This window comes from Xyrauchen texanus, chromosome 4 (assembly GCF_025860055.1).
Source record: "Xyrauchen texanus isolate HMW12.3.18 chromosome 4, RBS_HiC_50CHRs, whole genome shotgun sequence".
NCBI classification, from domain to species: domain Eukaryota; kingdom Metazoa; phylum Chordata; class Actinopteri; order Cypriniformes; family Catostomidae; genus Xyrauchen; species Xyrauchen texanus.
Genome location: NC_068279.1, coordinates 30959368 through 30975459, shown reverse-complemented (window position 1 = coordinate 30975459; position 16092 = coordinate 30959368). Strand labels below are relative to the sequence as shown.

General features: G+C 38.1%; 1 protein-coding gene across 2 annotated transcripts in view; it reads left to right on the top strand.

The window, feature by feature from the left end:
* Window positions 1-4865, top strand: part of LOC127635247 (protein FAM222B-like) — an 84555-nt gene extending 79690 nt beyond the window's left edge. For both annotated transcript variants that reach the window (XM_052115164.1, XM_052115156.1), the window contains exon 3: window positions 1013-4865. In XM_052115164.1, the coding sequence (XP_051971124.1) occupies window positions 1013-2715 (1703 nt within the window). In that variant the 3' untranslated portion in view covers window positions 2716-4865. The remainder of the gene's footprint in view (window positions 1-1012) is intronic.
* Window positions 4866-16092: the final 11227 nt, after the last annotated feature.

The following is a 16092-nucleotide window of genomic DNA, read 5'->3' as shown; positions in this document are numbered from 1 at the left end:
AGCTCTTTCAGTTCCTTATAATGCAAGTAAACAGGTACCAGCACTTTGATGGTCCAAAAGTTGCATTTAGGCAGTGGCTTCCTCTATCCTCTGCTCTTTCCCGTTCGTCACTTCTCACTGGAGCTTACGCTACGCCTACGTCATATGCCGGAACTCGACTCTCTCATGAACGTGCAGACGACTGTTAACACAAGCCAGTGATTGTAGTTTATAAAGTTATAAATATGGATATTTTCTTACAAAATGCATCACTTCGCTTCAGAAGGCCTTGAGCCATATGTATTACTTTTTTGATAAATGGATGCACTTTTTTGGGCTTCAAAATCTTAGGTGCCATTCATTCCGATTATAAAGCTTGGAAGAGCCAGGATATTTTTTAATATAACTCTGATTGTGTTTGGCTGAAAGTCTAACCTTTTAAATTGAATAACTTTGGGATTTACCACTACTGAATGATTGGTGTTCCTTGGTATTTACATAATACACCAAGATGCTTTAAAGAGTACCATAATTCCATGGTACAATGTCCAAAAAACAAACAAACGTGTCAATACCATGGTTATTTTTTGTTATTGCCAACTGCATGGCATACCCAAAGATACATAGGACCAACCATAGATCCTAGACCTGGAGTCAGGCCTGCGCTAAACATGATAAAGCCTATGTATAGCGCTGTGGTTACGTTTTGCATTCAGGATACAGTCATGAAATAAAACTGTTGCCAAACTGGAATGTAAAAATATTTATTTAGACCGCAGACAGCATAATAATAAAGGTATTGTAATATATGTACATTGGTATGATGGTCACATAAAATTAAGCTGGAATGAAAAACATTTTCAAAGGCTGTTATATTCTGAATATTTATCTGTTCCTCAAATTTCTCTTTCCTGCTCTGCTCTCTGTACAGAATGGACAGGTCAAACTTAGACATAGACATAGACAGTTAGACAGTCAACTTTTCCAGGCATAATAATTTTTCTTCCTTTTTGTCCCTTTTTCCTCCTTGAAGGGGACACTACACAAAGGATGAGATCTGTTCAGTATCCAACCCCTGCAGAATTGGATGCATATGCTAAAAAGGTTGCCAACAATCCTCTCACCATCAAGATCTTCCCCAACAGCGTCAAGGTCCCTCAGCGAAACCACATCCGTCGAACCGTCAACGGACTGGACACAGCTGGCCCCCGATACAGTCCCTACCCCTCCTCTCAGGCCACCTCCAAGACCGGTCTCCTTGCCATCGTCAAAGTACCCTTTGCCAAGGGTGTCCTCAAGGACTTTGACGGCACACGGGCACAACTACACCAGGAGGTGATCATGAATGCCACTGGTGGCCCTTATGCAGCTGCCTCAGCCAGCACTTTAAACATGCACCACCCACCACAGGGTCCTCTCGGAGCATCGCAGAAGCCGCAGGGACATCCTTCACACCCTCAGAATATCCAAACTTTGCAGCAGCCTGGGCCTACACACCAAGGACTCAGACATCCTCCCTCTTCCTCCATGCCACAGCAACCCCAGGGCCTTCCGAGGTCCCAAACTCTCTCCTACACTGCTTCTTTAGGCCACCCTAGCTCCCACCCTCCTTCAGCCATCATGCTTCCTCAGCAGCACCTACAGAACCCGCCTCCAGGCCTGCAGGTGGGTACTAGGAAGCTACCTGTTGCAGATGCCCCTCCTAATGTGACTGTTTCTACCTCAACCATTCCATTGTCCATGGCCGGAGGCCTCCACCAGGGCCGTCAGGCTGATTTAAACAGCATAGTGCATCAGATCAGCCAGTTCTGCCAGGCTAGGTCTCAGGGCGCTGGTGCTACATCAATGTGTGAAGGGCAGATTGCTAACCCCAGTCCCATTAGCCGAAGTCTTCTCATCAATGCTAGTTCACGAGTCTCGTTGCATGGGGGTAACCCTAGTGCTCCCCCTACCAGTCTGATGCACCCATCATGTGCGATAGGACCTCCGGATAAAATTGCTGCTTCTGCACCAGTGAGTGCAATGCCTCCACACAACATGGCCACAATGAACCGCATGTATCACAATGATATGAAGCAACAGCATCTACAGCATCAAAGTCATCAACAGCAGCTAAATCCACAACAGCCGCAGATGATGTCATGGAATCAGCATCAGCTTGCTCACCTTCAGCACATTTCTGAAAGGGATGGACATCCCTGCAAAGCCCCACCTCGAGACCATGGTCTCCCCTATAAGGGCATTACCTATCCCCTAGAGATGAGCATGGGACAGCCTTATGCCATGAAGCCCTCCAGCCCTTCCCCTCCTCTTGCCCACAACAACAATGCAATGCACCCTGGCACGGTGACGCACTACACCAATGGGCAGTACTACCATCAGCCACCAGTGTGGGGTAGTATCCTTCCCACGCCTAACAGTGACAGTTCTGGCTCACAGGACATCCCAGTGCCCTTCCACGGCCCAGCAGGCACTGGCACTTGTAATACCAACCCCACCCCAGGGATGGATTGCGCCCCCACTGGAGGAGCGGCCCATTACCGATTAGTAGGGGGTGCCTTAATAGGGCAGACTAATCTGATGCAAACGGCAGATTGCATGGGAGGGGACTTCCAGACGCCCTGCTTCCGAGATCAGAATCTCATCCTAATGGGGAAGATGCACAGGCCACCCCCTATGGGCCGGGTAGTGGTTCCCCCCTCTGAGATACAAGGCCAGCACCCAGGGTACAGATAAGCTTCAGCCCACAAGCCTCAGACACAGTCTCTCATTGTAGTCAGCAACTCACTCTCGTATCCTGTATACCTTCTGTTAGTCTTAATTAAATTACATTTGAAATTCTGAACTGATCTCTTATAAAATACTAAATTAAAATTTCAAGGATGATTGTTGAAACAAAACAAAACAAAAAAACACAATATAAACATGTCTATCAAAGAGCAGTTTTTTTTTCCAATCTTGCAAGTGATCAATTTTTTTTTTCTTAAAAAGAGAGTTTTTAAGGTATTAAAGTTTTTTTTTTTTTTTTGTACTCTTGTCCTGTCTATTGTAGTACCTGGTCCAAGTTCTCCTGGGTCACATCTTTGTTTATTGCTTGCAGTTTCATTAAATGTGTCTTCTGAAATCAGTGACTTCTAAGTGAATCCAATATAAGGGGAAAACAATGCATATCACCAGGGCAGGATTTGGACAACCAACTTCATTTTATTTCAGAGGTCTGTGTTTCAGACCTGTCTTATAGCATCAAGATGGCTGGCAAACTTAGAGCACTTCCCTCTTCAGCATGACACTTTCTTTGTCCTTTAATTTTTTTCTGTATCGGAACTATGCGTGAACATGTCAGTCACTTGTCCCTTCAGACCTTTCCCAGGTGAAGCTCTTGTCATGTGTTCCTGTACACAAGGAACCTGTGTTTCTTTTTATTATTATTAAAATGTGATTTATTATGGGTGATATGGATTTATGTGCAAAACCGGATTGTTGTTTTGAACCTGTGAGTTGCTATAGGCTTGTTCATGTTAATCAGTGAAGGATTGAAACATCAGCTTGTTTTTCAGGATGACAGGCATTGTGCCTGGCAGGAAAATTAAAAGACAGGGACAGCATATACATAATACATCTTTACAGTTTTTCAGTACAGCAGAAACAAATGTCCAATGCCAATGAAGTTTTGTGTGATGATTGTGAAAGATTTTGTCTTTTCTCTGTAAAGCTGTGGAGGGCAGAGGAGCTGCTTAAATGTTAATGCTGTGCCATTTTCTTTTTTCATAATCATTATATTCCCTTTATTTCTTAACGTGTGATAAAGTACTACTTGAATTGTATTGATTAGCTGTGCCGTTTCAGGTGGGCTTTATGTGGAATGGCTGTATGTGGGTTTGAGGGACTAAACATACTACTGATGAAGGTGTCTGTAGGCTGTGTTACTAATATTATGTAGACTCTAAATATGAACCAAATCGAGGGTTTATGATCCTGCATTTTCTAATTCATCCTTTATAATAATGTAACTTAGGAGTTGCTACTGAGTCTTTTGTGAAGTGTGCTTGAATTGACCAAATTGATCACTTGCAAGATCATTTGTGGTTGAATTAAGGAGGACTTTTTTGAAAGAAAACAGCAGATGAATCACTTATTTTATTGTACACTGGCTTATCTACTGTACTGCTGTAACTTTAAAGAAGTGTAATAACTGTGTATGAATGTGGCTGCATATGGATGTGGGTTTGTAGACTTGGTGTGCATGAGAGCACTGGTGTGTTTGTATGCGCATGTGTGTTTGTTGGTGAATGGGGTGTGTGTGCTGTTGGGTCAGTTTGTCTAGACTCATTTTCTGTTTGCCTCCACTTAACAGCCCTCATGAAGCCTTAAGTGTTTGGTCCTTGGACTTTCCTTTGACAACAAGCATGATTATGATAAAAGGTATAATGATTCTGATTTTGAATAATAGACTATAAAGGAACAGCATTTTTCCTTGTTTATTTTTTTTATTAACATGAGCTTTTGTTGAATTGAAAAGCAATTCTTTATCATTTCTGTATAATGTAAATGAAGAAATAAATAATATTTTATTGTCATTATGTTTTATAGCTGTTTTTAGTTCTGGGCTGTAACAAAATCTTTTTATTCCAAGTTTCAAAGCTTCAGTTTTGCAATTTGTGCTATTTATAATTCTAGATTTTTTTTCTCATTATTGAGTAGTTTTTTGTTTTCATTTTTGCAATTGAAATTTCAATTGCTGTGAAATGGAGGAAGCTTGTAGAAGCCTTTCTCATATCTGTCACTCTGTGGCTGTTGATTGTATGTGTTGGAAGAATCTGAAGAGTGTGAGAGTTGTGCTACTCTTTTTTGTAATATTGTAATAATAAAATAAAATTCTAATTTATGCTTTCACATCTGAGTCTATTTCAGTAATTGTTTAAATTAGTATTTTGCCTCAATGTATCAGTGTAAACCTCACCATCCAGTCTTTACATCCAAAAGTTAATGTACACAGAACAGAACACAAACCCTGCTTATATTGCTGAAATCATCTGGATTCAGTCAGACTGAATAGAGTTTGTGTGCCTGTCACTGTGTTTTAACTTGCATCAAGTCCTTCATGGACATCTTTTTTTCCAATCAATTGGTGATTAGCTCACTGCAGTATTTTATTTTGTTTCGTAAAAGCCTTTATTGCAAAATAATATGTTCTTAAGTAGGGTTAGAGGGCATTGTTTTTACAATTTTCGCCGAGTTCAGCTTGTGCCATGCAGTAAAAATTGTTTTTGTGCCATTTCAGGGATGCTGACTCATGCTCACATTTTAAAGATTGAAAAGAAAGACCAGGATATTTATTACAATTTCTTTTTTCTTTTTTGTATTTCCATTAGAAAAAAAATCTGGGGTTTGAGCTGCATCAGGTTGAATAAATGTGTAAACTGTTCCCTTAAATTTTGGGGACATTTCGATTTATTTGCAGCATCTCTGAGCCAAAATGTTTGACGATGATATTGTTTTAATAAACTGTTTATTCAAGCAGTGGCTGCTCATTGGGGTTTTAAATATAAAGATCTGATTTGTTGGAGCTGATGCAGGAAATTCCAGACCATCCCAAAATAAAATCATGAAGGAGAAATTCATGTGCTGACCTTCATGTCTAAATTGCTCTGTTCTTCAGTTGGGAGAGGAATTTAATGGTAATTGTTCTGAGGGATTTGTCTAGCAATTAGTGCACTAAAAGCTCATTTGGGGAAAAAAAAAAAATTATAATTACCTAAAACAAAATGCTCAGCATATCTGTAATGCTTGGGAAAAACTTGTTTATTCAAATGGTCTCTTAAAAAACTATCCTGAACGTAATGGACAAACCAAACTTGAAGATGCCTATGCTGAGTAAGAAAGTCTATACATATGAAAAAGACCAATTAAATAAACCACTAGAATATATATCAATATTGATAGTGTTGCATATTCAATAAAATTGTATTCAAATTTTATTTGTAGAGCAATTTTCACAGTACACTGTTAATAATTCACAGGTTGTGTGAGTCAGAACCTCAAAGCCCCTCTCTATACTACCTTGTTTGTGCAGAAACTTCTAATTAATTAGTCCTTATGATGAGGTGCCCTTGATCTACTTAAGAATCTCAGGAGTACCAAATCTCAAAACACAACCACCCTTACAGGAATAGTTTGCCCAAAATTTTTAATTCTGTATTTTATTTTTTTTACTCTCCCTCATGGAGTTCCAAATCTGTATGACTTTCTTTCTTCTGTTGAACACAAAAATAGATATTTTAAATCATACATTTTGTCATTTCCATGCTATAGAACTTAAACCTAAAAAAAAACATCCAAAAGTCGTAAATGTTGTCCATGCAACTCGTGTATTATTCAGAGTGTTCTGAAGACATTTGATAACTTTGTAAGATGTACAGACCAAAATTGAAATCGTTATTCACTCTCAAATTAAATCAGTATGTGGCAGAGAAGATTCTTGTACATCGGGAAGGGAGGAAGCAGGAACTGGGTTGACACTCACAAAGACTTTAATAAGACAGCAACATAAAACTTAAATATAACGACACATTTATGCACACACACAACGACGTTCCTCAGGGAAAATAGTCTTGTCAAACATATTTCTTTTATAATATATGAAAAAAAGGAATCGAGGGCAGAAGCAAAGCTTGTTGAGTTCTTGTTCAGTCTGAAAAATACAGCTGCATTTTGAGGAATAACTATTCCCAGTCCAGGCAAGGCCACTTTCTCTGAGTACAACTGCAAGCACACAGACGCATGACTGCATACATTTTGTACAATGGCTCTATGTATCAAAGCAACACAGTGCCTGGAAGTGACGCAGAGCAAGTGTCACTGCTAGAGCCGTCTGGTACGGATGGAAATTGAAGGTATATAAAGGGGAGCACAGCAGCATACCCACAATCTGGGGTCAGAGCATTTAACCTCTGCAGGGCGCAGAAAAATAATGGCGACATATCACTGAACTTTAATGAACAGTGTATTGCATCTTTTGCGCTTGTTTGTCTAACTTTGTTTGGAGTGGTGGTGGCGTAGTGGCTAAAGCACAGGGCTGTTAATCAGAAGGTCACAGGTTCAAACCCCACGGCCACCACCATTGTGTCCTTGAGCAAGGCACTTAACTCCAGGTTGCTCTGGGGGGATTGTCCCTGTAATAAGTGCACTGTAAGTCGCTTTGGATAAAAGTGTCTGCCAAATGCATAAATGTAATGTAAATGTAAACTTGTGGGCAAAAAAAGGGAAAAAAAAATAGGCCCTTTGAGGATGCATTCAAATGCATTGGCAGTAAGGGTTGTTCAGACCTTGCAGTTAAAAAAAAAAGGTGCAGACGGATGCAAAAAGCATTTGGTGTGAACATCCCTTAAGTATGCAACAGAACCGGCAGCTAATAGTCTTTTTGATAGATGACAAAAGCAACAGTGCTGTAATGCATAGTGAATTAGTCATAGCTAAATATAATCTGTAACATCCTTTGATGCTTGACAGGAGTAGGCCTAGGTTGAGTGCCACAACATTCATGAGCACATGACAAAACTAGAGGGTGACATGCAAAAACACTTTTTCACATTGCCCCTAAAAACAATTCACCAACTGATGCACTGCTTTATTGAGTTCCCAGCAAACACACACACAGTACGTTGTGTCGACGTTGCTGACATGTTCCATTTTTACAATTGCACCGTTGTTTGAGACATGTTCTCCACGTTGTGTCCACGAAGAAATTAAATATGTGAGAAGGTTGTGGCAACGTTGTTGCGCAAAATTCAGTGACCGTAAGACGACGTTCCAAACAGAACTCGATAACCCATTATTAGGTTGGCTTGAAAGAGCAAACTACTGATCTCCTATTTATGCTTATTATTAATTTTTATTTATACTTCTTCTTAGACAAAATTATCAAGAGTAACTCCTACAGTTTTCGCAACAGACCTTCTACTGATCGGAATCACGGTATTGCCGTATCGGTCTTCAGAACAGGACAGAGTTTAAATTGACTCTAAATTGACATTTTCCTGTAATAAATCCTTTAGAGGATTCAATCTACTATCCATCACTCAACCACTCACACTTTATATCATCACTCCACCACTCATACTTTATATCATCACTCCACCACTCATACTTTATATCATCACTCCACCACTCACACTTTATATCATCACTCCACCACTCACACTTTATATCATCACTCCACCACTCATACTTTATATCATCACTCCACCACTCATACTTTATATCATCACTCCACCACTCATACTTTATATCATCACTCCACCACTCATACTTTATATCATCACTCCACCACTCATACTTTATATCATCACTCCACCACTCACACTTTATATCATCACTCCACCACTCACACTTTATATCATCACTCCACCACTCATACTTTATATCATCACTCCACCACTCATACTTTATATCATCACTCCACCACTCATACTTTATATCATCACTCCACCACTCATACTTTATATCATCACTCCACCACTCATACTTTATATCATCACTCCACCACTCACACTTTATATCATCACTCCACCACTCATACTTTATATCATCACTCCACCACTCATACTTTATATCATCACTCCACCACTCACACTTTATATCATCACTCCACCACTCACACTTTATATCATCACTCCACCACTCATACTTTATATCATCACTCCACCACTCACACTTTATATCATCACTCCACCACTCACACTTTATATCATCACTCCACCACTCATACTTTATATCATCACTCCACCACTCATACTTTATATCATCACTCCACCACTCACACTTTATATCATCACTCCACCACTCATACTTTATATCATCACTCCACCACTCACACTTTATATCATCACTCACACTTTATATCATCACCACTCATACTTTATATCTATCACTCCACCACTCACACTTTATATCATCACCACTCATACTTTATATCATCACTCCACCACTCATACTTTATATCTATCACTCCACCACTCACACTTTATATCTATCACTCCACCACTCATACATTATCATCACTCCACCACTCATACTTTATATCATCACTCCACCACTCACACTTTATATCATCACTCCACCACTCACACTTTATATCATCACTCCACCACTCATACTTTATATCATCACTCCACCACTCACACTTTATATCTATCACTCCACCACTCATACTTTATATCATCACTCCACCACTCACATTTTATATCTATCACTCCACCACTCATACTTTATATCATCACTCCACCACTCATACTTTATATCATCACTCCACCACTCATACTTTATATCTATCACTCCACCACTCATACTTTATATCATCACTCCACCACTCACACTTTATATCTATCACTCCACCACTCATACTTTATATCATCACTCCACCACTCACACTTTATATCTATCACTCCACCACTCATACTTTATATCTATCACTCCACCACTCATACTTTATATCATCACTCCACCACTCACACTTTATATCTATCACTCCACCACTCATACTTTCTTTCACCCCATCGTGTTCTTTTCTATCTTTCATCACTCCACACTTTTATTCTTTCTTTCGCTCCATCGCATTCTTTTCTATCTTTCCATCACTCCACACATTTTATTCTTTCTTTCGCTCTATCGCATTCTTTTCTATCTTTCCATCACTCCACACTTTTATTCTTTCTTTCGCTCTATCGCATTCTTTTCTGTCTTTCCATCACTCCACACTTTTATTCTTTCTTTCGCTCTATCGCATTCTTTTCTATCTTTCCATCACTCCACACATTTTATTCTTTCTTTCGCTCCATCGCATTCTTTTCTATCTTTCCATCACTCCACACATTTATTCTTTCTTTCGCTTCATCGCATTTTTTTCTATCTTTCCATCACTCCACACATTTTATTCTTTCTTTCGCTCTATCGCATTCTTTTCTATCTTTCCATCACTCCACACTTTTTATTCTTTCTTTCGCTCCATCACATTCTTTTCTATCTTTCCATCACTCCACACATTTATTCTTTCTTTCGCTTCATCGCATTCTTTTCTATCATTCCATCACTCCACACTTTTTATTCTTTCTTTCGCTCTATCGCATTCTTTTCTATCTTTCCATCACTCCACACTTTTTATTCTTTCTTTCGCTCTATCGCATTCTTTTCTATCTTTCCATCACTCCACACATTTTATTCTTTCTTTCGCTTCATCGCATTCTTTTCTATCTTTCCATCACTCCACACATTTTATTCTTTCTTTCGCTCCATCGCATTCTTTTCTATCGTTCCATCACTCCACACTTTTTATTCTTTCTTTCGCTCCATCGCATTCTTTTCTATCGTTCCATCACTCCACACTTTACATTTTTTCTTTCGCTCCATCGCATTCTTTTCTATTTTTCCATCACTCCACACTTTTATTCTTTCTTTCGCTCCATCGCATTCTTTTCTATCTTTCCATCACTCCACACATTTTATTCTTTATTTCGCTTCATCACATTATTTTCTATCTTTCCATCACTCCACACATTTTATTCTTTATTTCGCTTCATCGCATTCTTTTCTATCTTTCCATCACTCCACACTTTTATTCTTTCTTTCGCTCCATCGCATTCTTTTCTAGCTTTCCATCACTCCACACTTTTATTCTTTCTTTCGCTCCATCGCATTTTTGTGTGAGATATTTGTAAGTGTGGAGTGATGGATCGCATTCTTTTCTATCTTTCCATCACTCCACACTTACAAATTTTTCTTTCGCTTCATCACATTTTTTTCTATCTTTCCATCACTCCACACTTTTAATTATTTATTTCGCTTCATCGCATTCTTTTCTATCTTTCCATCACTCCACACTTTTTATTCTTTCTTTCAATCCATCGCATTCTTTTCTATCTTTCCATCACTCCACACTTTTTATTCTTTCAATCCATCGCATTTTTTTCTATCTTTCCATCACTCCACACTTTTAATTCTTTCTTTCGCTTCATCATTCTTTTCTATCTTTCCATCACTCCACACTTTTTATTCTTTCTTTCGCTCCATCGCATTCTTTTCTATCTGACTCATTTGATTTCATTTGACTCATTGTAGCAAGGAATCTTTTGAGTATCACCTTGGTAACTGCCTCGCAACCAAATTATCTCACACTAGCAACCAAGTGCAAAACACATATCTCTGCACCAGAACATCGTAGAGACTTCCGGGATGGGTTATTTGATTAAGTCTAGCAAGGAGTCTTATTAATATCACCCTAGCAACTGCCTAGCAACCAGATGGGGTTACCCTAGCAACTGAGTAGCAAAAATATGTCTCTGCACCAGAACATCATAGAGACTTCCAGTTTGGGTCATTTGACTCAGGCTAGCAAAGAGCCCTATTAGTATCACCCTGTTAACTGCCTAGCAACCAAAAGCAAAAGCCTAGCCAAGCAAATCATCATGTTAGCAACATGCTAAAACATGTTAGCAATGCCTAGCTAAGCATTCTACATTCTATTTCTACTTTCAGAGCAGGCTTTTTCAAGCCAGCCTAAAGTTTGTCCTGATGAAATGTACTTCTCTAGTTTCTTCCTGTCCTTGTATATATTAATATTTTTCAGTAATCACACCCAAAACCTCAAAATAAAATGACAAATAATGTAAACAAATATTGTTTTTATAAGTTACATTTAACAATACATAAATCAATTATAATCAACGTGTCAGTTTCAACTTTGGAGAGGAAAACACAGGCAACACAGGGTCATAGGTCATCAACTTTATTAATGCATATTACAATGTTATTATAATTATTGTAATTGCACTACATGTAGTGTATCAGGTGAAATTAAAGGAATATTCTGGTTTCAATGGAAGTTCAATCGACAGCATAAGTAGCACAATGTTGATTAACTACAGAAATTAATTTCGACTCGTCCCTTCTTTTATTTAAAAGAAGCAAAAATCTGGGTTACAATGAGGCACTTACAATGGAAGTAATAGCCTCACTGTACTGAAATAATGTTGTTTCAAAAGTATAGCCACAAGATGTGAAAAATATGCATGTTAACATGATTTTAGCATAATAAAATTGCTTATAAATCTTTTCTGTGTATAGTTTGTTGCAACGATGATGATGTAAACCCTAAAACAATCATAAAGTTGTTGATTTAAACTTAACAGCTCAAATAATACACAACATTTAATAGAATAATGTAAGTGCTTTTATAAAATTATAAGCTTCACATTTCTGCCTTTTAAAACCTAAAAAATTGGCCCCATTAACTTCCACTGTAACCTTGATTTAAAATAAAATAAAATGTAAAAAAAAATTAAGAAATAATTTTGTGTGATAATCAACATTGTTACAAATGCTGTTGATTAATTTTAAATGAACCCACAATATTCCTTGATGAATTATAGCTAAGCTAAAAAATAAAATAAATAAAAATGTTAAACTTTACAACCATAAAACATAAAATACTTGTCTCCATCTCCTTACTGGCAGCTCAGAGAGCCTGACTGATGAATGGACAGCTTAAAAAGAAATACATAACATTAGTATAGTGCTGATGCTACCCTAGTTGCACCTAAAACTTGAGACATTTAAACATCTTGTTATTTTGTTTTAGGCCTTTGATGGGACAGGAGAGTGCAGAAGTGACAGAAAATGATGGTGGAAGTGCTACATGTCAGAGCATGTGCTGGCCACGTCTCTGACGACTTACTTTTATTTATGATGAGAAGAGGTCCAATGAAGCATATTGTATATGTGGAATAGCTGGTCACTTTAACATTAAAAATGTCAAACTTAGTGTTATAGCTATACCAGCTGTACAGTACATTAAAAAATACAAGAGCACTCACACTGATTAATATATAGCTGATCAGTGTAAAATTACATTACACAACAGTAAGTTCCAGTCCTCGATGCTTCATTGCATCACTCCACATGTTTGTGAAAATTCCAGAAAATGGTGTCAAGCCTAATTTAGCTTCTGATAGGTCCTTCAAACTCAGTGCCTCTTTGCTTGACATCATGGGAAAATCAAAAGAAATCAGCCAAGACCTCTGAAAAACAAATTGTGGACCTCCAGAAGTCTGGTTCATCCTTGGGAGCAATTTCCAAATGCCTGAAGGTACCATTTTTATCTGTACAAACAATAGTATGAAAGTATAAACACCATGGGACCACGCAGCCATCGTACCTCTCAGGAAAGAGACACATTCTGTCTTCTAGAGATGAACGTAGTTTGGTGCGAAAGTGCAAATGAATCCCAGAAAAACAGCAATGGACCTTGTGAAGATGCTGGTGGAAATGGGTAGAAAAGTATCTATATCCACATTAAAACAAGTCCTATATCGACGTAACCTAAAAGGCTGCTCAGCAAGGAAGAATCACTGCTCTAAAACCACCATAAAAAACCCAGACTACAGTTTGAAAGTGCACATGTGGACAAAGATCTTACTTTTTGAGAAATTTCCTCTGGTCTGATGAAACAAAAATGTAACTGTTTGGCCATAATGACCATTGATATGTTTGGAGGAAAAAGGGTGAGACTTGCAAGCCGAAGAATACCATCCAACCATGAAGAATGTGGGTGGCAGCATCATGTTGTGGGGGTGATTTGCTGCAGGAGGGACTGGTGTACTTCACAAAATAGATGGTCTCATGAGGAAGGAAAATTATGTGGAAACATTGAAGCAACATCTCAAGACATCAGCCATGAAGTTCGAGCTTGGTCGCAAATTGGTCTAACAAATGGACAATGACCCCAAACATACCTCCAAAATTGTGGCAAAATGGCTAAAGGTCAACAAAGTCAAGGTATTGGAGTGGCCATCACAAAGCCCTGACCTCATTACGATGGAAAATTTGTGGGCAGAAAAGAAAAGTTAATATTTTCTAAATAATATAACACATTACTTTGGCATTGATCAGTACTTGAACTATGTTTCTGACTCCACATTGCATTATTGGTGCTACAAAAGAAACATTCTGTTATGATTGCCTCCCTCATAACCATTTCACTTATGTAAGGGATAAAATACAGTCAGTCAGTCATTTTTATATGGTTACATTTAACAGAAAAAAACATTGATTTGAGTAGAAATTATTTTATTTGAGAAGAGAAAGACTGTGCAGTCTCCTGAAACATCAAGTTCTGATCAGTTGTTGGTGTTTAAGGTTATCCACAATACCTCATTAAATGCCAAAACTTGCAGATAATGCAAGTTTCACTCTGGAAATCTCAAATTGGTGTGTTGCAGAAATCTAAAAGTATTATTTTCCTTGTATTAATATTGTGTTTATAATACATTGACAGTTTTGAAAGTTTGCTTTAAATGTGATGCTGTCCCATTCAGCTGTTAGATGGCTGGTCGATATCATTCATGTCAAGTTTGTAATCAAAGAAAGAAAGAAAGACAGACAGACAGACAGACAGGAAGGAAGGAAGGAAGGAAGGAAGGAAGGAAGGAAGGAAGGAAAAGAAAAGAAAAGAAAAAGATTTCCTTTCAAATGTTGTGTTATGACTGGATGTGTGTTCTCCATGTGTATAACTGCCCTGTAGTCCACTGAAATCTAAATTACTGGTCACCAACTATTTTTCAAATATTGTGAATTGTGTGTATGCTTTTCTACATTATTACTTAGGCTTGCCAAAAAAATCCAGCATATATCCAGCGAAATTGTCTTTTGTTTTCTATTCTTGCATTCATATTGTATATAGCTTTAAATATAGTTTTTAAGAAAATACTTCTTACAACAAACAATAACACTGATTAATTGCTTTATTCCAGCACTAGCAAAAATTTTACAATGACCTCCTGAGACACAGCAAATGTACAAATTTGGCATTGACATTTTTGAACATAAAAAAATATATATGAATAAATGAAATAATTCAAACATTACATTTGTTGTGTACATTTTACATATCTCCCAAATTATATGTTTTGTTTAAATATTTGCTCATTCATTTAAGGCAGAAATGAAAAGTAAAACTCGCATATCCTCGATGACGGACAGCACAGGTCTGCTAATGTCCGTTCAAATTTACATGGAAATTCGCGCTTCAGGACCTTGACGTGCGCTGTATGAGCGAGGTTGTACACTGGTAGTCAATAAGTAAGCACGACTTTAATAAGTGACTCGGAACGACTTTCATCACATCACACAATGTAAAACTGCCAACCTTTTGGACACGTCGTTGCAACGTCGGTAGAAGGTCGGTAACGTTGTTCTGTGTATGCTGGGTTATTGTATATTTATAAGTGTGTGTGTGTGTGTGTGTGTGTGTGTGTGTGTGTGTGTGTGTGTGTGTGTGTGTGTGTAACAGGATAACAAATAATATTTAATTTAAAGTTTTGATGTGTGAATTCCAGAAAATAAGACATTTGGTTATATTCATTGGTGTTCGAGGGCTCCCCTCCAGTGGCTATTTATGGTACTGCAGACTTTGTCTTTTGTCCCTCTACTCTTGCCGTACCGCAGCAGATTCGAGTGTAGCTTCGCGCTCTAACTCGTTAACAAAATAATTGTGATAATGATATGTTTTAAGTGAATCTTTTAGACGCAGTTGCTTGCATACATGTATTTGAACAGATATATAATGCATTTAACACTTTACCATGGTTGTTGAGATCGTTATAAATGTATTGAATTTCCTTGTGCGTCACACGAAAGGGAACGAGTTCATTTCTTGTGGTCATTGTGTCAGTGTTTTAACATTCTGACAATTATTGGTATTATGAGTTGAGTGAATGTGTAATTTCTATTTTTCTAGTATTTTATGTATGTCTGCAGTAATCTGTCTTCAGCCAACCTGATTTGTACTTTGTAAGAATATAAACCAAAGTTGAAAGAACTGAACGTGTGAGTGTGTCTGTCCACATCCGTTACATATAGATATATCATCTATTTTAGGAACTACGCATAAAGTAAAAATAAATGTGCCAGTCATACAGTCTCAGGGGCGGACTGGGACTAAAATGTGGCCTTGGACTTTCAGGCCCGGAGCGGCCCAACAAACCCGGCCATAATATACCGGCTCATTGGTTTCATTTTGCTAGTCATGACAACGGGCCTACAGTGCAAAATTGTCATGACTTT